General features: G+C 38.0%; 1 protein-coding gene across 1 annotated transcript; it reads right to left on the bottom strand.

Moving 5' to 3' along the window:
* Positions 1–662: 662 nt before the first annotated feature.
* UBE2V2 (ubiquitin conjugating enzyme E2 V2) lies at positions 663–27,283 on the bottom strand. The gene is made up of 4 exons (XM_058025676.1): positions 27,194–27,283; positions 10,581–10,726; positions 7,111–7,236; positions 663–1,528 (listed from the first exon to the last, which is right to left on the bottom strand). The coding sequence occupies exons 1-4, from the start codon at positions 27,207–27,209 to the stop codon at positions 1,382–1,384; spliced, it is 435 nt and encodes a 144-aa protein (XP_057881659.1). The 5' UTR covers positions 27,210–27,283; the 3' UTR covers positions 663–1,381.
* Between the last annotated feature and the right edge of the window lie 64 nt (positions 27,284–27,347).

Below are 27,347 nucleotides of genomic sequence, written 5' to 3'. Positions count from 1 at the left end.
ACTGAGGACTGCAGGAAAGGCAGAAAGCTTCTAGCTACAAACACAGTGGCATCACAGCAAATGATTCATCTTAAGCAGATGGAAATATGATGATCTGTAGCACAGGTGTGATTTTTAGTAAAGCTTCCTGAAGTTTCTTTTTTGTGTGTTTCAGAAAAGGCAAAAGCGGAACAGACAAGGAAAAAAGGCAAGTAACATAAAAGAGGAAAAAATGTAAGAAAACAAGACAAAGGACTGAGAAGTAGGACAGACTTCAGCAATATGATCTGAAAACTGCTTAGAGGTCAAGTAAGCAAAGTGAAAGTTAAGCTCATTTCTGGAAAGAATCTGGAGGTGAACTAAAGGGCAGATGGGTAGGCAAGGGGGTTTTGTTTGTTTTTATTTTGGGCTTAGTTTGGTGTTCGGGGTTGTTTTTTTAAAATATATTTATATACACACACACAGAGTGCAAGTTTCTCTAAAGAAGTGATACTACAGGTGACAGAACTTACTCCCCTGCAACATATGGAATATCTTGACCTCTCAAGTAAACTAACCATACAAAAGTGATAAGAGCAAAAGGTGCACGTAACACCAGCAGCAATATTATGTTTGGCTTTCCACTACTTCTGCCAGTTACTGTACATATATTACATGACTATTATAGAAATGGCACAGCCTCAGACACTTTCCACAGTTTATTTACATTTTAAGACTAACTTTAATCTCAATCACATATCCATACATTTCCTTTGTTTCACTAAAACTTAAATGCATGGTTTATTAGAACAAAGACTGTAAACAAATATTTGCCATGTCCAATACATGTAACACAGGAGCTGCTTAACAGAAATTAATCCCCCCATTTTATAAATACAGGTATCAAAACAATCCTGAACATACTTTGTGACACTACTAGTAGTCGGCACCCACACCCTTGCAAAATTAAACAAGATGAGCAACGGTATTCACTGTACCTGCTACCTTAAAACAAATTTAACTGCAGCTCTTTTACTAAGCAAGATGGATAAAGCATGCCATTTATATTTTGCCTTCTCCAGAAATTATATTCAGTAACATATATTATTCCACAGCAATCTGACACTTTCTGTCATGCTTTCATCTTGTAAAACCTGAATTCCAATTATAGGCTATTTCAGGCTTATGCTTAAATGACAGTGCCTCAGTAAGAGAAAAAAAATAATTGTGCTGCCTTTTTCTCCCATAGTGCCTGAAAACATATTGGGCATACATATATTATATATATTCTTACAAATGTCCAGGTCATGTATACCAGCTGAAATTCTTTAATGTGTGGGTGTTTGCATTGTGAGATTTAATCAAGACATTACATGAGTAGAAGGTTGTTGTTTTAAGACAGAAGTTTGAGAATCAGCTAAAATTAATTATTGTAAGTTTGTCCCTCTGGAGGTTGTGGAAGCTTCATGTTTTCTTTGGACATCATTAGACGTCTTAGCTCTTGAAGTACAACTTTAATGCTATATGAATTTTGCCATTTTGCTAACACTGGTATGCTCCGTGCATCCACCTGGAAAAAGAAGAGAGAAATCTAATTTATAACTGAACACCAAATATCTACATAAATAACTGTTATCGACAGTTGCTCCAAGAAATGGTCTGAGCATTCCCTGACACCATCTCTGTGGCATAAAGTCCCTGTGTTCCTAAAATATTTTAAGGAAAACAATCATATACTTACACACAGATACAGATTCTGCAATAAAATCCATGCAGGTGGACCCTTCCATCTGTGCTGCTACTTATATTAGTGTGAAGGAAAAAAAGGATGGTAAGAGGACATCAGCAAACTGTTCACTGCAAAACTGCTACCTCACAAAATTTATAGGTTTTTTTCAAATTACCCCCAAAAAGAAACAAATTATCACCTTCACTATGCTAATATATGCACCTTTCTAAAGGAACATTTCCCTTACTATTTCTTTGCTACAAGTACTGTTGGTGATTTCTTTCACACAGATATTACACGCTGCTTCTGATACATCTAGAGGCACTACATGTATTAAGAAATGTCTTGAAACACTGAAATAATTGATTTGTAATGCTTGGACATTTCTCAGTTCTTTGCATCCTTCTCACAGTAAGTCATCTTACGGAGCCGTGAAGATTACTGTACATCACTTACCAAGTGGAATATGAACTGAAAGGAAAGGACATGGGACTTCTACGCGTTTATAAAACCTGTGGGACAATTTACACAATTATATTATAACGGGGAGGTTTCCACAGGAAAGTCAGCAATTGAAAGTCATCCTGGGAATTGTTCTGGCAGCAGGTTAATTCCCAACCCCTGCATGGAGGAACTTAAGAGCACAGAGGGGCCTACAGCTGTGCAACTGCAAAGCAGGCCCTGGGGCAGGAATAGGGCTATTGCATGCTACTGGATTCCTTTGGTAGAGTTGCAGCCCATATGGCTACAAGAGTGCTGGAAACCACTGGTTTATGATTTAGGTAGCATAAAACATCAAGAAGTTTCTTATCCCATCTTAATTAGGGCAAGCTGAAAGAAAAAAAAAAAAAAAACCTGGAATCAGAAATGTTAACACAGATGTTTTATTTCTAGATTATTTGAAGTGAGGCTATTTTCAGAACACCAGATGAGACTAAACCTTTTTGTAGGAGGAAACTGAGGCCAAGGTTTAACAATGTGCTGGCTTGGGCAGCAATACTATCCCAAGAAACTTATGTTCCCTCTCTTGTTCCTTTAACAGTGCTACTGCCTATCAGCTCAGTTAAACCATGTACAGAGAAATACTTTGTGATCTGAACTGACAGAACCCACCTAGTTTAAAGCACCACCTTGGAAAGAAGTCCCTAGGTAGGATCCTTGACCTTATTTACAGCTCAGCACTTAAAAGCATTTCTTTTCACACAATGTTCTGCTCAGAGCTGGGAACCCCTTAAAGTCAGCAGAGTTGCCAACAACAACTTGTATCATCAAGCTACAGTAAGAATGGCAGTAAGATGATTTAATAATTATTGCAAACATTTGATAAAAAAGAAAAATACCATAAAAATAAAAGCTAAACTATGGAGCAGCGTCATGCCAGTTTAAAATACATGAGTGTATGAGCCAATACAGAAAAAGGTTTGAAAGTTAGCACTGGTGAAATCATCACTGTAATTCCTGTACTATTGCTACTTTTTTAAAGGGGTATTTGGGTTAACGTGGTAGATATGATGCAAAATGGCTGGAAAGGAAGTTGCCCTGGGACTACAGAAATTAACAATCTAACTTCAGTCTGGAAATTCTGCTTTCACACCATCCTCCTTGCCCTTGCTTCTCCTCAATTCTGCCTTTGTCGGTTCCCTCAGGTCTGGACATTTGCCTCATTACAGCACACAGCAGCCAGTCACCACTGCTGTTCAAATAATGCAGTTCTACAAAGACTGGAACATGAGAGCTGATCACTTAAGAGTAAGCTCCTCCTGGTTTTCTTTTTTCCTGGGAATTTGCAACAAAAAAACTCACAGACTGCAAACTCTGCTTTAACATTGCTGTGAATGTTTTCTGACTAAAGACTGCTGCAACATGACATTTTTTTTGCTTGTTTATCTCAAGTCTCTTTTCTGCAAGTCACCAACTTCTTTCATAACATCTTGCAGCAGTAAAGATTTTGGCTCAGGTTCTGTTTTCTGTCTTGCAGAATTGATTTCCAAGTTAGTGCATAATAAACTCACTTTATGAAGAACAATGATAAGACATTTAAAGACATTTAAGAGAGTGACACAAACTATGTTCAAATCACACAAAAGCATAAGGTAATATTCAAATGCACATCCTGGAACACAGGGAGACATTTCAAGGTCACATAAAAGCTAATAAAGCTGCAAACTGCAATCTGAAGACTATTTAGACTATTTTATTGGGGGGGTACACCACTGTGGAACCCTGAATAATAAGAGAAGCAATCTATGAAATGCATTATTTTTTTAAACAGTTGAAAATAAGAATAATTTTACACAATTATACAAAGTATTTAGTGTTTACAATGTTCCAAGTAACTTCAACAAGAAGCAGCAAATGTCTACAGCCAACACAGTCAAAGCAGTAACTGGGCAGCTTACAGATTTACAGCTGAGAGTCCTAAGTGATTTAAAAGTAAACAAGTATTTCCATCTGTAAATGGTATCCTAATGAACAGAAGTGATTGCAAATCCTGCAAGATACACTGCTGAGGAGCACTATCACAGATGCAAAAATCAGACAACCTCAAAAGAAAATGGGAAAACAAACAGCACATTAGAATGCAACCTGTGTTATCAATATGAGATAAGTAAGTAAGTCTCCAAGAGAAAAGACCCTGTAGCATTAGCAATAATAATCTGCAGTTTTACAACAGTGATGCCATTAGCACATAAAAGCATTTTGTGCAGCTCTACACAAGTACTTAGACTTGTTTTTCTGACCTTAGTAACCTAATTCTGTACACAAATACAGCAGATCCATAGGTAAGTTAAAAAGAAAAAACCTACAAACTTTTTTCTTAACTTGCAGATAAGAAAACAAAGACAATTTAATGGGGTGCCTCAGAGCACCTTAGTCTTTTGAGATAAAATATTCCTGAACTAGTTCTCTCCTCTCCTGCAGTAAATTTATCAGAGTGATTCCTGAAGATATGCTGCTGGCAGAAAAGTTACTTACAAACTCCTCTCTCACAGACTAATAAAACAAAAAGTCAATAAAGTTGTACCTGTCAGTATTGATAAATTCATTACACACATGCCCTTTTCATGCAAAGAGTAGAGGAATTTCTGAGTAAAGGGATTTTTAATCAAGAAAGTAGAGAACCACTGCCCACAGAGCAGCATGAGAATAGCTTGCTCAGATCCCTAGTAACTACACTTATCCATCTTTCCCCCGTACCACTCACACTCTAACTCAAGAGAAATTATCACCCTCTAAAACCCCCAGTGTGGGCCCTACTTTTCCACAGATGTTAACTGGCACACAAGCCTACCAAGCTAAGACAAAAAAATTTCAGCTGCTGTTTGTCTCAGGCTTCTTTTCAGCAAGTCACAACTTCTTCCTGACATCTACAAGCAATGTCACCAAACGCTGGCCACATGTCAAAACCCAGGGTGCCTGCAGAAGCACGGATAGTAGAGGAAGTCTGCAGATGAAACCCTGCCATTAATTCAAAGAATTCAAACCACTTATGATCTATTAAATGAAAGATGACCAGAAAGTGGGAGAACACCTTGGAAGAAACATGAAGGAGCAATGAGGAAGCAGCTATACCAACTGCTCCAGGATGCTGAACATGCCCCACTGTTTGTTCCACGGTTCCTCTAATGACCACAAAGACAAAATAAGATAAAATGCGAGACACTGGGACAATGGGGTCATTAAAAATTATATAATAAATGTGTTTTAAATTCACTACTTATGAAAATTGCTTTCATTAAAAATACTACTTATTCCCATTTAAACCCATCAGGAAAAAAAAGAAGTTATGCATTTGCATAGGAAATCCTTCATAATATGTACAAGTTTATCTTCTGGGGCAAAAAATTAATGATGGTTTGATGTAAAATTATTAACTTACTAAAATCAATTTTTCCTGTAGCAGTGAGTCAATTTGAACAGTGCTTTTAAAACAACGACACAGATTTCCCGGCACAGTAGTCACCCTGTTCCTCAGCAAGCTGAGTGAACTTAGACTTTTCCAAACAGAAGCTCAAACTTACTGGCTTCAGTAAACAAGAGCCTTCAGGCTCTGCTAATCTAAGGTCCTGCTTCTGAAAACCAACACCTATAGCTTGAGGTATGCAGAGATTAAGCCATGACAGCATATTTCTTCACTGAATCAGAATAATACACGTTCCTATGGTACTAGGAAGAGGTATGAAAATCATCTTCCAAACATACCATAAGCAGCTTTTGCTTCTCACAACTTCTCAATAAACACACACCCTTAGTCAACAAGCCACACTTGTGATTAAGGGCATGAGCTAATTTGCAGATAGCAATTTTAACAGGATATTCAGGTAGAGTAAGATCGTTAGCTACATAAAAGTATTTTCAGAGTAATTTTAGACTATTTCTGAAGCATTAGTGAAATAGCTTTGGATGACCAACCAGAACGCCACTCTACAACCTACAACAGCTCAAAATATCCCCTGAGAACCTCTTCCCCTGCTACACTCATTGAGACACTTGACCTTCACAGTTCAGTACTGTTAATTACAGAAATGCAAGTCCATCTTTCTTGTAAATCTCACGAATTATTTAAAATCCAAATATGCTAATGCACCTTTAGGTATTGCCTTAACCCAACTACTCTGCATTCACTAAAGACAAATGTACCCACAAATGGTGATTGTGTTTGTGATTGTGCTTCCTGCTGACAGATGCACACACCACTGCAAATGCAAGGCAGCTCACAGCTCCTCTCTGAGCAAAGGGGCACCCCAGTTGCTCTCAGTATTTAAGAACCTGGTGAGTAACAAGCTTGCCTGAGCTGCTGCCACAGCTCCTCTGTGAACTCATCCCACCCTAACTGCAGGATCAGTGAAAGCAACTTACTGCAAATTGACCTTTAAAATGCAAGTGATTACCAGCTATATCAAAAGGTCTTAAGACCGAAGTTCAGAATCTCACCTTGGATTTGAATAAACCCAGTATAAAGGAAACAAGAGTATAAATACAACAGTTCATTACATCCAGAGTGAGTCTCATCAGGAACAACCTCAATTTTTAATTAGTGGAAACATCAGACAGAATCTGTAATATTCCTGCTACAATACGAAACTAATCCCCTTTTATAAGAGTATTATGAGGGAAATACCTACACAGAGCTTAAACACTTGTTGTTTTCCTGTTCAAAACTAAAACCTCCATATTAATTTAAAAGAAACAACTGTCTTAATATTATAAATAATGCTCATCTCATTGGTAAGCCATAAAAAAACCACAAATATTTGAAGAAATAGGCCACCAAATTTCAATTTAAATCTGTATTTATACTATAAAAAATAAAATAAATTAAATAGAAAGCTCTGTGCAACATGCATATTCCTCACCTGATTGTCACAGAAATATTTTTAGTGTAAATTAACAACATGATTGATCTTACCATTTCAACTTACCATTCCATTGGAATTATTTATTCCATTCATATTAATTTTAGTAACAAATCTAACTGTAGGAGGTGCTTCTGGGTATTTAGGTCCACACTCTACTTTCAGACTGTATATTCTGTTTTCATAGTTTGTCTAGAAAGCAAAAAAACAGACTAATGCATTTTACTGAAAGCTAAATATTAAGAATTTTTTAAAAACAGAACAAAGGCAAGAGGAATAACAATTATGAAATATGAAATAAATATAAATTTGTTCAAATTGTATACCAACTGAAGGTCTTGGATTACTGACTGATTTCCACTGTTTTGGCAATATTGATTACTTCATGGTTATGCATAAATTACATTGCTTTTTGACTACACCATACACAAGTTTTAATACAATTCTGTTTTTAATTCACATTTGCTCTCATCCTTTCTATCCACCTGCATCCTCAAAACAACACAGTACAGGACTAAGAGAAATCAATTAGCTTTAGGAAAATTACCGCCTTCCCCCATAATGAAATACGTAATACTATAAAAAAAAATGGAAATGGAGGAAGACAGAAATGCCAATAATTTAACAGTAAAGATATAAGCAAAACCAAAATAAAAATATAACCTGCAAAAGAAACATATCCTGGAAGTAGTTAGCACTGCAGAAATATCTGAAATTTCTGCAGCTGAGAATCACTTGGTTTACTGGAGGATTTATGAGCTTGGACAGTAAAGTGACTGCTAGTTTGCAGATGTCATTCCAAAGTGACCATGGAACAGATAATTCTAAGTGCAAGTATACTTAGAATTAGATATGGTTCTATTTTTTTTTATCTTGTCAAGTAGGCCATACCAAAGATCAATGCTTTGCTGGTCACTGATGCACGTGCCTCTGTGTTCCAAAATGAAAATTAACTCCATTTCTACACCTGCTTTTGCACTGGCACAACAGAAAGAGCCAACATGAACAAAAAAGCAGCAACATGCCTCTCAACTTTCCAGAAGTAGCATCTTTATCCTGTTCTGCATCAGTCAGCTATCACTCACTCTCCAAGCAGAAGCATCAACCACACAGCCAAGCATCAAACAATGGGCTAGTCTGTGGTTAATTAAAATGCAGAGTGAAAACAGGACTACTGAAGCACCCTAACCATGTACCATAATTTTTGAGCATGCACAGAGACTGAACAGCAAGCAGGTCACAAAGAAACAGCAAAAAACTAAAGGTTTTCCATGACTCTTTCCCATTACTGTGAGTGTAATTAGGCACTGGACAAGGTTGCCCAGGGAGGCTGTGGATGCTTCAACCCTGGCAGTGTTCAAGGCCAGATGAGACGAGCTCTTGAGCAACCTAGTCTAGCAGGAGGCGTCCCTGCCCATGGCACAGGATGTTGAACATCCTAAGGATGAGCTTAAGGATCTTTAGGGTCCCTTCTAACCCTTACTATTCTGATTCTATGATTAAAAGTTGAAGGCCAGATAGAAGTCATCTTATCCTGCTACAGGTAACATTGCTGCTGCCACAGCCAGAAAACACAGTAACTAAAATTCTCATTATTCATTCAGCCAGAACAATTTTCTTCCCCAGAGAGGGATGCTGTCAGTTACAGTGAAAATAGGCCAAAATGTATATAATTCTGCTCACAACTCTGGAAAAACCCAAGAACAGAACTCATTCTCATTCCCTTATCCAGGTGGCTTCTCAATTTTGCTCAATTGATCAAGTCATTGTTTTACTGCAAGCCAGGAATCCCTGGCCAGCTTCCCAAAAAAACTAAATTCCATTTTCTGTAAGTCAGAAAAATGTTTCCATTAATTCAAAACAAATCTTAACCTCCTCTCTTGCTGTTGGGTCACCTTTCAAATGAAGCAATAAAACAACTGATAAGCAATTTTTTTTTTTTTACAACTGTAGTGAAGCCTCATGTGAGAAGAACTTCATGGACAGTATTAGCAACTTTCTCCATGTTTTGCCTAACTGTACCATCTACTTAACTCAGCCAATTCCCAAAAACACTCATCTTCTACAGGCCCTGAATGTAGTAGATATGCAGTTCTTCTCAAGGTGCTGTAACTGGTTTGGGAGCTGGTGGCTTTCACTTTCTGCAGTCACTACATATTGCAAGTCATTCTATCTGCAAGGCTGTGTGTCCCTGAAATGTCACAAGATATATTTTTTGCATACACTCTTTATCATAAAGAAAATAAACTCACAACACTACAAATTGACCAAGACTAAAAAGTGTATCCCAAGCTGGGCTAAGTACTTTCATTATTTTTTACAAATACACGGGATCTTCTATAGTAGTATCATAAATTTAGTATTATAGACATCATAATCTCTTTTCAAAGATGTGTAGTAGTCTACCTTAGGTTGAACAAGAAAGCAGTCACAGGCAGTGCTGGAGGGTTTTTGGAGAGCCAGGGAGACGTCATGACAGCTAGGTCAAAATTTTCAAGTTTTTATCCCAACACATTAGACTACAAACTTTCTTCAAAATGGACTCCAACACCGATTCCACAGAAGCTAATATCCAAAGCATACAGTCATTGTGATTATGTATTAAATCTGCCCTCTCCCAGCTGCATCCAATTCTTAGGAGCTCAGCAAGGTCATTCAGGTGTTCAAAGCAGCCTACTGCAAGTGGCAAAGGACTTCCAAAAGAAATCTGAATTACACTGAATCTACCTCTGGAACTCTGCTACTTTGGAAGACATTATTTTCACTGAGGCAGAGCTCTGATCTCTGTCTTGGACAGCTCGTTCCATAAACCCTGCAGCCCCAAGGACACACAAGACAGGTCTCACTCTGGCAGTGAAAGGCAGTGCTAACTGAGGGCTACTTAGACATACTCATTGAAAGGTTCTCATTACACACTGATCTTTTGCATCATATCATAACCTAGGAGAAAGCGTGCAGTAAGTCAAGTAAAGTCCACTCATATCTGATATGGTTGATACACACAAGAGGTGATTACTTCTCCTGCAAACTGTGTCAGTCTGAATGACATTCTACAGACCTTCAAAGGTCAGAAGGATTAGAGGTAATTAGAAGCTGCTAGTCTTTAGGTATGATTCAAGTGAAATTCCAACACTGTTATACTGAAAGACGCAATAAAACTTGTAGAAGTTGAAAATGCATTGCCAGTTTACTACAAAATTGGAATTATCAGGCACATGTGACAAAATAGGGAAAGACAGTTACCTGTTTATTGTACTATCAGTGTACACTTATGTTCAGTAACAGTGGAAATACAGAATTAATATATTCATAACTAAGTAAAATATGTCTCAGATCACAACTGGCTTTTACAGACAGCTGCAGAAACAGGGAGGCTAGCCTGAAACACTTACATGCCAGAAAATGAAAAATTATACACTATTTCTACAAATTTACACACTGAATTTTAACTATTCCTTTACACTGTAGAATAGTAACATTTTTTTATGTTGTATTGCCTGAAACCTAACAAAAATTATTTATTTCATCACACTTACCCTTGGTGGCCCAATAATCATTCCTGTCCATCTGGTGAGTGTCATATCTTCATCATCTTCAAGGCCCCAGCTTACTGTACCATCACCCACTCCCTTCTGCCCTTCTTCAAGTTCTTCCAACAAGCGAAAATTACGAGGTACTTTAACTAGAGAGAATGGAACAACGTAATTAACACTGCTCACATTAAGGAAAAGGTAACAACTTCCTTGCTTTTATATGTTACACACTGGCAACTGCTCAATGTATTTTCCAAGTCAAGCAAATATTGCCTGCACAAATTTATTTAGCATCTAATTGCTTTGAAGCAACTAACTGCTTCAATGGAGGTTAATTGCTACCAAGTAATATCAAAACAAGTCATGAAACAGAAAATAGGAGAGCTCTCTTTAGCCTAAAATGGCTTAGTTCAGATTCTCTTTCCCAAGCACAGCCTATTTCCAAATCAATTGACTGTCTGTCAAGTTCTAATCAACCAGAATCCACATTAAATCAATACAGCAAATTTACTCCAAAACAAAATTAAAGAATGTAACATTTAACACAGATTATCCTAATAAATGTCAACTGAAGACTGAAATATTTTCACTTGATTACACTCGTTTTTAAAAAAAACTCAACAAAAGACTAATATCTGAAAGCAAATTGAAAATCAAGTCTTTTTTAATCTAGTGATTAATACTGCCACTTGCCAGAGGAGAAAAAAAATAAGCACAGAAGCACTGATTAAATTGTTAAAGAGAGATAAAGACATATTCACAACAGAATACAGAGATTAACTGCCTTTACAGAGCACCAACTAATAGTCACTAACCAAACTATAATTACAGGATTTTTATTATTATTAATGAAAAAATGCAGATACTGACAGATTAAACAACACGATGCTCAATTGCTTTACAGCATCAGCTAAAATGGTACTTCAGCACTGAGGGAAGAAAGGTAATTAACACTTGTGCATGCAATCATGGAATACTTTTATTTTCAAATAAAATATGCACAATGATGTAGTAACAATAGTATAATACCATAAAACTTCCACTTAGCTATAGCTGCTTATAATTACTTATTTTTTCTTATATCTTCTTACAACTATAGTATTATCCATTATTTTCACTAGAGATCCTTTCCAGTACTGTAAGAATCCAGGTGCTCCTTAAAACTAAAAATTAAGACTGGGTACACACACTGTTATTATCAAGTTTGAAAAAGATGAAGGTTAAACAAAACTGTTTTGCACATCAGTTATTCAGGTTTGCATATCACTGTGATTTCAGGTTTTACATTACCCTAGTCTGTTCTCCAAGCAGTCTCTATGTAAGAAATCAAGAGTTTTAATGTATTATATTATTATTTAGTGGGATAATTGATGCAGATATATAGAGCAGTATAGATACACATACCTTTTAGCAACTCTTCAAATAGCTTATCTGGTAGAACCATAACTTCTCTTAAACAGTGTTTGAAACTTTTTTTAGTAACACAGACTAGGGAGGCACTTCCAAAAACTGCACAAACTATTGTGTCCAAGTTCTCCAAATTCCCAGGGAAAAGCATTACGAGTACAGTATCAGGACAGTGGAAGGAAATTAAGTCATTCATGTACGGCCTCACCTTCCGCCCTGCCTTGGTGCTGCCACTCATCTGAGCCCTTACTGAGCTCCTTCAGCTTGCTAACTGAGCAGAAAATGACACATTTTGGTCTTCTCACAGCTTAACAAGCCAGCCCAGCCAGCACATGTGCTGAGAGCACCAGCAGAGTACATCAAGAAGCAGATCACATCTCAATTTTTTGACATAGAGCCTTTTAAAAACCTTCACTGAATGCATTTTCCCATCCTCTGGTCCCACTCTGATTTGTGACAAACATTAAGTGTGTACATTTATGTATCTAATTCTGAATAGAGATGAGAACTGACAATCACACCTCAACCACAAAGTTTTTACTCCACATTCATACATGTTCTGAGGTGAGTCTGCCAAACCAAATGATAAAGTTCTACTTTGCATCACATGACTGAATAGATTCTGACTGGTAGGTGCAGTCTCAAATCAAAAAAACCCACAACAACCTCCACCTACAAACCCCATGTACCTTAGCATTCACACATTACTTTAGGCTTCCCCAGCAGCTTAAATCCACCTTTTCTCAGAACCTCTGCTCTGACTGCAGAACTTCTGAGTCACAGTTTAGCTCTTTAAAAAGAACATAAAAGATGGCACCAAAGAGGATTTAAGCTTATTTCTGATTATGTGCCATCACCTTTCAGCACAGCCTGGATGACCCAGCTGCTCACTGTCCTGATGTTGCACGCCTTCTCCCAGAATTCTGTTGCTCTTGCACTAACCAGGCTCCTCTATGAGCCAAATTGTCACACTAATTTAGCAAAAAAAGCTGTTTTTCCTTCAAGCAAAAATCAAATCCAACCAGTTAATCAAGTGAATTGACTCAGGAAAAAAGAACAACAAATGCCAGAGCTGACTGCTGTGGCTCTTAGTGCCTTCCTTTGCAACACCAAGGCTGTGAGGATAAAGGAGCTTTTTCTGACAAAAAGCCACTGCACTGACTCAGCTGTATCATAAAACTGTACCCAACACATTAAACTGGAGGAGATGACACTAGAAAACAACAAGCCCTTGTGATGAACTGACCTGTGTTCATCACATTTTTTCCATCATATTATCTGTGCTCACTGATTCCCATAACTGCCCAAGGGGAGCAGTGAAGGACTTGGGAAACCTCCAGAACATCTCCAGAAAATAATTTAGATCTGCTCTGAAAAGAGACAAAAGCATCTGAGAGCAAGAGCCAGACTCCCCACACTAACATTCTTATCACTGCTAGAACTAAGTAGGAAAACACTGTTCTGAAGTTAAAAATAAGAATAAAAACACCTTGTGTTAAAAAAAAAATACACAATAATCCCAACTAAAAACCCAACACACGTGCACACAAAATCCTGTCAATAACAACAAAATTCTCCCCCCAAAACCCACTAAACTGCTTCTATGTCCCTGGCATATATGACTAATGTTTTATCATCAATACTTCAAACTTCATTAAAGCAATTACTGAATGTTTTCATAGAAAACGTTTATTGCTAGATTTCTGACAAGTGACACAGAACAATGTAAAAATGAACGCAGTGGATTTAAAACAAACAAACAAACAACCTAACAAAAACCAACCCCTTACTATTATTTATAACTGCAGACTTAGAAACTTCCAGCAAAATTAACTGGAATTAAATACTGTCTGGAGCATCCACCCCTGTCCTTGTGCATGCTATTGCACTCTACATGCTTGCTTTGATCATGCTATAACCTTTACACAAAACAAATTTACCTAGCTTGAAGAGTGGAACACACACATAAGATTGTGGTCTCTTCCCAGTAAAAAACAACAAGAACTTCTGTCTAGAAATCCAGTCAAGGATGATCTGGATTTTCCAGACATTAAGTTTCCTCCTAGTATAAACAGGAAGTAAAAAAATTCCTCTTCTCACTATTTCAGGTATTTCAGAAAGCAGTTTTATCTTTAATCCAGACAATGCAATTCATCAAATATTTGCTAAAAACTTTGAAATATTCCTGACTGAATTTGAGTAAGAATCGTTATTTCACTTACAGAATTTGGACAATGAAACATTTTTCTCTTTTCACGTGCAGCTCATTAGCAGTATGAAATTACAGAAAGCAGCACCATTCTTCAGCTGACTACCAGACCTCAGGTGTTCTCCCCAGTGCCACCTGCTCATGGGACCACGAAGCAGCTTCAGGCAGGAACAGACAGGTTGGTTTTACTCTCTGTAACAGGCATTCCGCAGCTAAAGCCTCACACTTCCAAGTGAAGGGGATTAAAGCTGTCAATTTGAACACTGGCAGAACTACAGGCATGGTAAATTCCCCTCAGCAGGCTGTGATTTACAGCTCAATACAACACTGCACCCAGCACAGCTCTTTGCAATGATGGACTAAGGCTCTGCATGTGCAAACATAGATGGCTTCATCCAGATTAAGAAAACAAAAAGCAAAACCTCTCTTCACTTTATCTGCAAAGATCACTTCATTGTGGATTTTTCTGACAAACAGCCTCCTGACACCCCTGCCCAAAATCTGTCACAGGAACTGCCAAGCAACTTCTACCAAACTCTCACAAACAGTTGAACTAAATATATTTCACGTAAACAAAACATCACTCATGCTTACATATACTAATAGTTTTTTATTTAAAAATTGAATCATGAAACTGGACTACACAAATCCATGAAATTATCAGTAAATTTAATACCCTGGAATTAGAAGAGAATGAAAGAAGACTCAGTAAACAAAGCCCCAAATTTAAGCATGAGGGTCTACTTTCATATATCGGAAGCTACTTCAGGCATTACATTCTAAATCACCAAGTTAATAGAAATAAAAAACACACTACCACAAAGGATGAGTGAAGAAAAAAGTTATAGCTATGCTTTGATCCAGAATCTGCATAACCTGAAAAAAAATCAGGAAAGAAAATAAAAAGGAATCTTCAGTGTCCATTAGCAGTACCAACAACTTTCACTAGAGTAACAAATGAGAATTGCCTAGATGAACCTGTTCTTGCTAAACAGAGCTCCCCAGTGGGTAATGTCAGATCACTCAGTGATGCAGTGATTTAATCAGCAGCATCAAGACAGAACACACAATTGCACTTATGTGCACTTAAGTCAGATCTGACAGACCTCACTGGATACATTAAATCACATTTTTAAACAGTTCACATGGACACACTCCTGCAAAGAGTTGGCAGTCCAAGCTCCTCACACATCAAATGATTCTTTGCTGTGTAACAGGCAAGAGTGGGATAACCTACACTCTGCTCTTGTTCCTGCAGGTTACAAAGCAAACCATAACCCAAACGTTTAATAGATTAGCTCAGAGTCTAATGTGTGAAGTTTTCTGTTAGACCTAAAACTATGGTTTTTAGAGTAATTGTCCATAACCAACATTCCATACCAACATTCAGCTTCTCTTAAAATCTCCCTCAGTTCTTGACTTGAATCACTCCTGAAAGTTACCTCAGTACCAGGACCATTTCACCATAGTTAAACCAGCACACCCCATACTACCAAGACTCCAAAAGACAGCTCTACAAACAAATCCTAACGTGCACACAAGAACAAGTTATATCAAAAAATCCTACATTAACACAATCAGATACTGTCAGGGATGCTATTTTTCCTGATTGAGATAGCTGTGTCAAGGAGTCTGTAGTATGAAAAATTTTGAATTTTTGAGTTGGCTCTTGCCCACTGACTTCCAGCAAAACAGAAACTGAAAAGTATGTTCAGCTTGGTAACAAAGAGATAAACCTCTCAAACCCCATTTATCAGCTTCAGGCTCACAGCAAAGTAAGCATTTCCTAAGGACATGGAAAGGGGGGAAGGACGTCAGTCTTGCAAATTTCAAGCCATAAAACAATTTCTCCTGGGGCAGGGAGAGGAAGAAAAAAAATACAAAGAGAAACAAACACAGAGAAAACAACTTGTTCCTTTCAGTCTCTGAGCAATTCATCTTGCTCTGGATAAAATGAAGTAAAAACCTGAAATGCTGTACTAACAACAACAGTCCACACACCCACAAAAAGAACATAAAACAACCAAAGCCTTAAATAGGCCCTGAAATGCCAATACATTAAAAACAACAAAAGAAACAAAGAAAAATTAAGGAGAGAGAGGAAAGAGGGTCAGGGCATATGAAATACTAACATACTCTATTCTGGCTGCAGAAGATATTCCTCTGAAATAAGCTTTTTTTTTTTTTTGTAAACTTGATGTGTATTCTTGTTTGCCAGTTGCCCTGCTCACACCACTTCTGAAACACACACAAGAAAAGCCTTACTATCACAAACCTACTATCAGGAACTATTGCCTGGTGTACCCTAATGACATTGCAGTTATCTGAGGTTGATCACAATAACCAAGCTCCAAAACCCTGAAATATTTCAGTTAGTACAACAACCAAGCTGGACACGACGGTTTTATCTACAATAGAACTCCATTGCTGGCATTAGTAGTGGAATGCAGCAATTCAATAATGGACTTTGTTATTCTTGCTGCTCTTGTTTTAAAATCAAGTATGTTACTACACACATAGTAAAAATCACTGTTTCCAATAACCAAGACATTATTCTTATTCAAGGTAAACTGATGTTTCCAAATGCTTTCCAGGAAAGTTTCAATGTATTTCAGTAAAATTCAAACTCATAATTCTTTACGTCAGTCATATTCATAAAGTTGCATTTACTCTACACTATTTTTCTCTATTTTCCTCCATCAAGTATGTCCCAAAGCAACAAAACTCGAGCAACAGAATATTCTGCATTAACAGTTTGAGTTTAAATTGAAAAAGTCCTATACTATGTTAACTGAAATGGTGAAACCAAGGTATTTAGCTGCAATAGGTGGCCCCTGCACATTGATCAGGATGAGGAATAAGGTACTAATCAAGTCTGAACCTCACAGAGCTGTAAGCAACATGAATTTAGGTTAGTCTTAATGAATTTGCAGATCTAACTATGCTTACCTGTGGAAATTTTCTAGGAATAGAAGTCAAGAAGAAAATCAGATGAAAATTCATTTCCACATAGAAATTATTAATCCCAAAAGAAATAAACAAGACAACTAACTTGAAGAATTAATAAGAGATAAGTAGAAGGTAAGGCTCCACAGCTCAAGTAAGCAGATGTACATCAATGACCACTACAGAGCAAAGAGAGCACAAGGCCATTGGTTCACTGTGCTCAATGCTCACTGTAACTCAGAGCCAGTTTTGCTACAATTCTGAACAGGTATGAAGTGGTAAGAACTAAATGGGTTATTGTACTTCTTTGCAGGACTAAACCCATATATATATATATGGATATATTTATATCAAACACTATGCAGGAGCCCTGTAACTGATAAACGTCTTTCCCTTTTACAATATTTGACATTAAGTATGTTTAAGTATGCTGAAAGCACACAGGTTGGAAGACTACAAAGAGGTGCAATTCCAGGAACCACACTGAAGCTAAGCTATGCATTTCATCAGGTTTTGGGTTTTGTTTTTTTCATGTAAAGAAATGTCAGTTGCTGAAAAACATTTCCCAGCATGAGGCAACAAAGAGCCACAGCAGTGTGAAAGCTATAACCCTTTATCTTAAAACCTAATTTTTGGTTAAAGCTAAGTAAAGTCATATTTGTTTTCAGAATTATATTGGTGAAAATTTCTATTTATTTCACCTAAGTGAAATCCTACATTTGATAGTATCTTAATAGGCAAAATCCTAACTTAAGCTAGGCTTCATGAAAATAACTTTCATAGGAATTTCCTTTTTATTTCAGTCCAGCCACAGCCATAAACATGCTAAATATGGCTTATATTAAGAAGGCAGCTAATGAGAAGCAGTTAATAGAGCAGAAGTCTCAGTCATTTACTGCAACTCAGCATTCAGATTTTGCTGGAGGGGAAAAGGGCTGGACAGGTATAGAGGTTATTTCTTTAAGGCAGGGCACTAATGCTAGTTTAAAAAACAAACAAACAACAAAACAATAAAGATAACATAGGTTTATAGAAGCAGGTTTTTTTCACCTGGCTTTCCATTTCATATGCATACTCATAACGTTAAGACACTACCTACTAGTGATAATAATTGAAAATGATAAATTCTACACAGAATGACATTTTCAGTGCTAGCTTTAGTTTCACTGGGGTGAGAAGAAATTCATTTCTAGACAGCTACCCATGAGTAGCTGGATTGGCAGACACATACCTGATTTACAAGCATGTTAAAATGGTTTAAACCACAAATCTTGATGCTGGAGTAAGAGATCTCAGCAGATCAAAACACAAAATTGATGTTGCAAAAGCAATCAATTTATTCAATGTTTCAGTTGCTGATGGTTTCACATTAAGAATGACGAGACCTTAAACTTGAGTTCTCCAGCAGAGTGCACATTCCAAATACAGAACTTCTTCGGGAAACATTTGTACAGTTTAAGGTTTTATTAATTATGTTTTAAAGTGTGAGAAATTACTAGCAAAACAAATAGGTACCTTACCAAGGTATCACATAAGCCTTCCCTTCCTTTATCTTGCCTCCTGAGTAACCAGAAGGAAGTGAGTTAACTCCTTCCAATAACTTTGATTTTTACCAATTCTGTTCCATAACCCACTGAATTATTTACTGAAAGCAGCCCTATGGACACAACTCTTTCTATGATGGTCAGTATCCTCCCAGGAAAACACATCATATCTGTTAAATTTTTATTCACTTCTAATCATGCTCATGGCCTCTCCCCTCTTTCTCTGCTCCCCACTGCCACCCCTTTCCCCGTATGCACCTTTTCCAGAGGAGCAGCAGATGGAGGTGCAGCTGCCATTAACTACCTGATTCATCAGAGCTGCTCCCACCTCTGACCAGCAGCCCTGGAGCAACCAATCTCTTAAAAATTCCATCAAGTTTTTTCCACTCTCCACATCTCTCCTTCCCAAGGCTCATGCACCACTGAAAACCTCCATTCCACAGCTCCTGCAGCCCAATTTCCAAATGCCCTCTCCACTGCCCTGATTTGTTATGGAACAATATCCTACACATCCTAAAGCTGCACAAGGCACAGCAGTAAATGAGAGCAGGAGTCATCACACGCACATCAGCGAGAAGAAGCACAGAGCAGTCAAGGCTGGATATGAGCACACACAGAATACAGCCCAGACCTCAGAGCAACTCCAGCTGAACTCAGCTTTGTCAGCAAGGATGCAACAACATCACTCTGTCTTGACACTTTGATGCAAACACCATCATCCTGAGTACTGCTGCTGGCAAGGAATGACTAATGGTGCTCATAAAAATTACACTAATGAAGAAGCTTGCTTCACTACAGATACAAATGCTGTTAAGACTACGTAACAGAGAAGGCATAAGCGAGATCTTGGCAAAAACAAAGAGGGGGAAAAAAAGGAAAAAACCTCTAACCTTCAAAAAGTCCCATAATTTTTTAAAGTAATTAAAATACCTCATCCAAACAAACTTTTTTGAAAAGCTACCACAACAACAGAAAACTATAGCATAAATCCCACTAAACTGGACTGCAGTCCCAAAAGAAAATTGGTATAAATTGCTTTAAAGTAGTTTTACAAATCTGCACCAATATTAGCGGCATTTCTTTATCAGTCTACATTATATCTAAGTGTATTTTTTTTTTTAATAAACAATACACTGCATGACCAGTGATGCCTCACACTTTTAGAAAAACCATACAGGTACTAAACAGTTAAGTCACTAAATAACTCATCAATTGACATCCATGAAGGGTGGAAATGCACAAAGCTGACTACAGGTTTACAACTTAACTCTTTATAGACAACCACTGAATGAAACACATGAGATACTAAAATTCAACCACCTTCCCATATGTTTTAGTGCATGAAATTAGAAAAGTGACACATTGTGATGCTTAGCAAATTGAGAATTACTGTTTCAATTTTGTACAAAACATGTAAGGCAGGAAGCCAGCAAACAGGAGTTAGAAAAGATAGCTGTCACTTCAAAAACCACCAGCAATATTAACTGTGATTTAATAGTCTAAGGAATCAAGATTTTACCAGGCAAAGAAATCTTTCCAATTTCTACCTTGAGAAGTTATAAACTAACCCCCAAACTTGTTCAGTAAACTTGTTTAGTAATTACCCCATTATTAAAAGCACAAAGCTAAATAACAGCAGAAAAATAATTAATGGAAGTTAAAATGGCTCGGTTTTGAAACTTGCATTTTAAACCTGACTTTGTATTAGCAGAGAGAAAAAAATTATTTTAAACAGATACTTATTAAGTTACCTTTTAAATTACAATGACATAGAAACTTATTTTTCCCAGATAAAGGGACAGGAGGAGCAGGAGACTACAGGAACTCAGCAGAGGCCAATATTTCATCATGAAACAGCTTTCCCAGCATCTGCTTTAAAAGTTAAGAATACAATGTGTGACCCAGATAACACGAGGAGCATCAAGGATTTAGTCCAGCAAAGCTGTAAAGCTGTCTTAAACGGGTTACAAGTCATTGATTAGCAAACAGTTGTTCTAACATGTGCATGAAGGTCCTTTCCACCATGATTCAGCACCTGTCCACAGTACAAAACATAAAGATCCTTTATCAATGTAAAGAAAAAAAATGTTATTCTTTCAGTTCTACACATAAGCATATGCTTATGGATATAATCAGCACATGCACCAATCACCACACATTTAGTAAAAAGAACTGCCATTAAATTATTTTCCTACATTATTTTTGAGAGTCATACTTCAGCCTGCTATTTTCTATATGCTGTGGTATTCAAAAGTTCAAATTATTTAATATTTACATGATCACACATTCCATTTCAGTGAGAAGAAAGAAAACATGGAATGCCTTCTCTGGAAAAGTTCTAAGTTATATGAATAAAACTTGACATTTTACTGCAAATATACTGAATAAAGGACACTCCTTTTATATGTATTGGGCAAAATGTTTTGATTTACTCAAGCAAATTGCAAACACACTTAACTATCCAGTTTATGAATAGTCACAAACACAATGGAGGGAGGTGATTTTTTTTCTTTATTCTATTAAACACATTTAATGCAAGAATTTTAAAAAGAGCATACTGAATCTATAATTTGTCTGTTTTTAAAATCTAGTTGAAGTATTTCATCCATCTGAAATAAAGATTGTAGAGCTCTGAAGTTCTAAGTGTTGAAGATTCCATTCCTTCCAAAATGCTAACTAGGAAATGCTTTAGAGTCACACACTTAAATCATCACATATTTTTGAAAAGGCTGTAAACCAGAAGCTCATGTTATTCAGAATCAGTCTGACAGCTTCACAAGTCATAAGTTTCTGCACTGATTCAATTCAAAATATTGTTTGAATTATATGTCATTAGTGTATTCCAAATGACAAATACAAAGAAAAACATTCTTTGGGCAGGACAGCATATAGTAAAACCCTTCTAAATACTTAAATCAAGGCTACTTTGAACACTTCCCCCACAGCACTTTCTTGTCTTCCCATGGTCTGTACTGAGGTTCCCACAGGATAACTGAGACAACAAGGCAACAAAACCTAACAGGAGTAGCTGAAGCTGATTAGTACTTTACATTAAGTTTCAGTCAAGATGAAATAAGAGCTACAGTGCAGATAAAATAGTGGATATACTAAAATAGCAGATAATACTGAAAGATAACAGATAGAAGAGATAAAAAGAGTAGGGACAGAGAGAGGAAAGGTCTGTTAACAAAAAGAGGCTGAACAGTTTCACAGTATGTATTTAACACTGCCTCTGGAAAATCTTCCATAAGGCAAAACACAAACACTAACAAATACATATGTAATTCAATTCCACCAACTCCTCATAAGACTTGGAAATCTAATTCTTACATGAGAAGCCTTCTCATGCATGCTTAGGTTTATAGTACGGACCATTTGCCTCCAACTGCTGAAAGGCACATCCTCCTGAAACTGTGTTGTACCTTTATCCAGGCTAAAATTTTCCTACTATTCTGTAGGATTGTACAGAATAGTTTAGATAATGGGCTTCAATACTATGTCTGACAACATCCCTGAATTTCCAACAAGCTCCTAAACAAATAGAAGATTACAAAGTAGGCCACTTTTTTATTGCAGAGGTAAGTTGCTTTGCTTACACAGCTATTGTGGCAGAAAGACATAAGTAGGTTTGTATTTAAAGACAGAGTTATAAAATACCAGGAACAAAGGCAGGAAAATGATACAGGCAAAACTCTGAGAAGAAACAGAGTATCTTGCTTATATATGTCCCAAAGCTGGAAAGAACTGATGGTCTATATATAGTTTTAAAGTAATTTGCAATCTAAACTTTTCTCAACCCAGCTGAAATTATGTGTGGTTTGTCAAGATGTTTTTAAGCAGGCAGAACAATCACAATTGCAATTCCTTGTGCATAGGACAGGATGGAAAAAATGCTCCACACAGAGTACTTGCTGCCTCATGGAACACAGTATTTTACTTCTTTTGTTTTGTTTGATTACTTGCAGCTTTAAGAAATCTGTGCTTACAGAGCTAACACTGTAAACTCACAGAACAAACTTTGAGGACTCTAAAATTCTAAAAAGCTCTTAAACTTCTTGGACCAGTTCTGAATAAATTAACAATATGGTGGAGACATAAAAGAGAACATGGGAGGGAGTAATACATCCTTTAAGGTAAAACACAGTGGATAAAAAACACATCTATTTCCTTGAGAAGGAAAAAAAAGAGGAAGGAAGCAAACATTGAACAGGTCAGAGGGAAAGAGAAGCCTACCTGTGCAGAGTTTTCTAGACATGAAGTTTAAACTATATCACATCTCCTACATGGAGAAAGTGGTCTTTAAATCGTTGCTTCTACATCCCACTTACAAATACATCCCCTTATTACTCCTCTGAATGGCTTTTAATATCTAGATGTCCCACACTCAGGGTATAAATCTTTACCCTACTAAGCACAGAAGAGACAAGACATCAGCTTAATTTGGAATGAAGAAGAAAAGAGTTTCAAGGCATTTAAGAGAAAGCATTGCAAAATATCTCACATTATAGAATATCTTGCAATTGTGTGTTTTAAGAGCGGAAGAAAAAATCCGAACTTTCAAAGCAAAATAAACCAAAACCACCACCACCACCAAAAGCCCCAGCCATTAGGCATGGCACACTCAGTCCTTGCTCCACAGCTCAGGGAGTCTAGAATGCACTCAAGACCACTTCCAGCCCTTCATTTTTATCCCAGCTTCCTTACTGTAGTCATGCACACTTAGAACTGCTTCCACAACCACCAAGTGTTTGCAAACAGAAGTAAAAAATAAAGTTATGAAAATAAGTCACGGATGTTTATCGTGCCATTTCTACTCACAGAATCAATCATCTATAAAATCAAAGGGAAGGACATTTTTGCATGGGCAAATTAGGTTACACAATGAAGCTGTTTCATCCTTATAGAGTAGAATGACTGGAAATTAAAAGTATGGATTTTACACAAAAATATTTCACAGGGATCTAGCCACGTATCTTTCAAACACACTTTCAAAAAAGGTTGCTCAAGACTACATGCTAGAAATAAACCAGGAATCTCGTATAATGTATTTTGACTGTAGATCAGTCAATTTTTCTTCCCTGAGCACCCAGTTTGAGCAAACCAAGGGGAATTTTCATTAACTCAGCCCTATCCACCCTCCCCCAAGCTACTGAAGCTCTCAGCTGAAGAGGAAGGAGACAAAAGCATTAGCAGCCCATAGTTACAGCACCATATTTGACACTGCTGCCTTAATTCTCCTATTTTCCCACATAAACTCTAACCACTTAGTGACACCATCAGTGCCTTTAGGGAACATTCACATTACATATATATATATATATATGTATATATATATATATATATATGTATGTATAACCCTATATATAAGGTATATAATATTATATGACATATCATAGGCAATATAATACTAAGCAAGACCCAAATTATCAAAATGTAGAAATTAATTCCTCAATTAACTCCTTGCAATGATGTTTTTTATATGCTTCTTTTTCTTGAGATAGACATGAGATGTTTAAATGGTATGCCTTGGTGAAATATTTCTTTTAACTTGAAACTGTGTTTATTTACATCTTCTACTATGTATTTTCAGACACATTAACAGAATGAATCTCCAGCTAAGCAATATGAAACTGGATGATTATATATTACATATAGCTGCTCTCTTCTCTAGAAAACTGACTTGTTTGACCCCAGACCTCCAGCTGTACCCACACAAATAACCTAGATCAAGCTTCAAGCAGAAGGAGTTGTAATATCAGATCAAACTGCAGCTTACAGACATCCATTTCTAGCACATGCAGTATCTACATGCAAAATTTACTCATTACAGGTGATTTTACAAAGCAAGTAAGATACTTGTTAAACAGCAATGTAGCACTGATATATACAATTACTTGGCACACATTAAAGAACAGCTATTTTCAAACTAAATTCTCTGCTGTTAAATGCACATAATTTGTTACATTATTGCTCACAGAATTAGCAACCCCAGGAAAGGAATTTCTGGGATAAAAGACAGTTGACCTTAGTAAAAGTTTTGGTGTTGACTTCCTTGTTACAATTTCATTCCTTGACTTCATGCAGTCAATTTTTTTTTCTGAAATAAATAATAATGAAGTCGAACTTTATAGCAAGAGCAGACTAAAGTAACAAAGCTAGGTAGATTTAAATCTTAAGTCTATAACAAAGTATAACAAAGTTAAGTCTATAGCAAATCATTTCCTGTCCTCCTCCACAAATGATTATAACTCAGTTTCCTGGCAAGAGCAGTTCTGGGTGAAGTCTGAATTTTTACATACTATGTGGAAAGTATAAAACAAACCCCCCACCACCCCATGTGTGTGCCAATAAAAAGTCTCAGTATTTTCTCCACAAGAATATGTTGTTTTAGAAGCTCTGACTAATTTTCCCAGCAGTTTTGTTGATGATTCAGCCTGCTTGCTGCATTTTACTACAACAAATTAGTTTAATTTAATTTCTTCAACAAGATGTACATGCAGTACTGGCCCTTTACATTGTTTGGAGCAGTCACACGTATTAGGAGTTTCCTACATCACTTTAAGTGTGGCTGTATTTCTGAGGCAAAACCAACCCCCACTAATTAACTGCATATAAGAGATTTTAAAACAACTCTTGTAAGACTGCAAAGAACACTTACAGCAGTGAAACCATCCGAGTTCAGTCAAAAACCATTTATTCTTATAGGGTTGAAGGAGAAAGAAAATAGCCTTTCTCACTACAAAGATTTTTTGCAGCTGATACTCTGCACTATCCAGGTAGAATGCCAAATGCCAGTGCTCAATACATGACCTAAACCAACTTTGCTTCCTTGTGTATTACAGGCAATCTCCAGTGTCAGCCTAGACACAAACTGAAGTCTTGCAGTGTTGCTCTGTAATAAAACCCTTTTAAATTTAGACAACAGGAAAAAAAAGTAAAAAGAATCCTAACACAACAAAATGCAGTAATTCCCAGATGAGCAAATAGTTGGTTTCTCTAAATATATCCATTCTAGCTCAGTTTATCATAGGCAATAGCTATCTTTTTGGACTGCTCTTCCACATAAGGTGCAAAAGCTACTTTATCAAATTCCACTCTGAAAATCCCACATCCCCAAACGTATTACCAAGTGGAGATGACTCTCCTTCCTCAAAAAAAACCAAAAACCAAACAAAACCCGCCCAAGCACTTCTCACAGGATCAACAGCAAGGTACCAAGACCAGTTTAAATATACAGATATTTCTTATCTTTTGTTATAGTCCCAATTCCCCAAAGATCCACTGGATTGGCAGCAGAAATAAATTAGTGGCCAACATTTACCCTAGACTAGCTGCTGAAGTCAATTCATTCCCCTGTCCTGAGGTCTATATTAATCCCACTTATAAAGTCTCAGGGATGAGAGAAGAGGAAATACGCCTCTGAAGACTTCAGGTTTTAGCATTGGGGGAAAGGTCTTATTGTATTTGAAGCTCCTCATGAAATGAAACTGAGACAGTCAAATCGTGCTTCTACATTTAGCACTTGAAGCAGTATTCTTGTCCCTTTCTTTGTCACCACTTTCCACCACGTTCAGGCACACCATTGCTCCACACACGGTGCGCTGGTTACTGAGAGGGCTTCTGGGATGACGGGCAGCTCTTTGCCCTTAAATTTCACTATGAGAGACCCTTTGGCATCAATGGATGCCACAGGGAAGAGAGCTCCACTCCTTCCCACTATGCTACAGTCACCACCAAAGTGAAGTGCCTTTGTCCCAAAACACAACACGGGCCTAAGCCCTTCTCTCCCGAATAAAGAGGGGACACAGACAACCCTTTTATTTTAGATGCCGCTATACCACGTCTTCTGTGTTCCCCCAGCAGTACACTGGGACAAATCTTCAGCACAAATCTTTCTTTCCTGCAGCATTTTCAGCAGGCTAACAGCATCTCCTCCCCTCCCCACGGACACCAGCATCTCTCCATCCATCGCTGGCCCTTGGCAGGTCAGTTCTCCCCTCCCCCGGCACTCGGAGCCCGGTCTCCCATCACGCACCCCAGGCCGGGCTCTCACAAGGATGTCGCTGCCCCACGGACGGAAGGGATGGGGCCCAGGGCAGAAGTGAATTAGGAGGAATTTCTTCTCACTGGACATTGGAAGGGGCTGCCCAGGGAGGCGGTGGAGTCACCGTCCCTGGAGGTGCTTCAGGAAGGACTGGACGTGGCACTCGGCGCTGTGCTCTAATTGACAAGGCGGTGCTCGGCCATAGGTTGGACTCGCTGACCTCAGGGGTCTCTTCCAACCGAACTGAACCTGGCATTCTGTCATAACCTGTCCCGGCGCCCCTGCAGCTTCCCTTTCCCCCCTGTCAGCAGACAATTCCTCCCCACTCGGCTCTCTCCCATCGGGGAGAGCTCGCCCCCCTCCATCCCAGCGAAAGGAGACCCGCCGCAGGCCCTTGTGGGGGCGCCTCCCCGGCCGGAGCCCAGCGCGCCGCGCTCCCGGGCCCAGCGAGCCCCCCCTCACAGACCTGTGGATCCGGCCATCTTGTCCGAGCCCCCCCCACACCGCTCCGGGCCCGCACGCCACGCGCGTCACTTCCCCTCGGAGCGGCTCCGTCACTTCCCGCCAGGAAGGACGGGGCGCATCCCGGGAGCGCGCGGGGCGGGCGGGGCCAGGGCACG

This window comes from Melospiza georgiana, chromosome 1 (genome assembly GCF_028018845.1).
Source record: "Melospiza georgiana isolate bMelGeo1 chromosome 1, bMelGeo1.pri, whole genome shotgun sequence".
NCBI lineage: Eukaryota > Metazoa > Chordata > Aves > Passeriformes > Passerellidae > Melospiza > Melospiza georgiana.
Note: the sequence above shows the minus strand (reverse complement) of the source record. Positions and strands in the feature narration are given on the sequence as shown.

Excerpts from the sequence above, each read along its gene's own strand:
- UBE2V2 (XM_058025676.1), bottom strand. Across the intron at positions 7,237-10,580 it reads TGATTATTGGGCCACCAAGG|ACAAACTATGAAAACAGAAT; the intron begins GTAAGTGTGATG and ends TTTGCTTTCTAG. Across the intron at positions 1,529-7,110 it reads TAAATAATTCCAATGGAATG|GTGGATGCACGGAGCATACC; the intron begins GTAAGTTGAAAT and ends TTCTTTTTCCAG.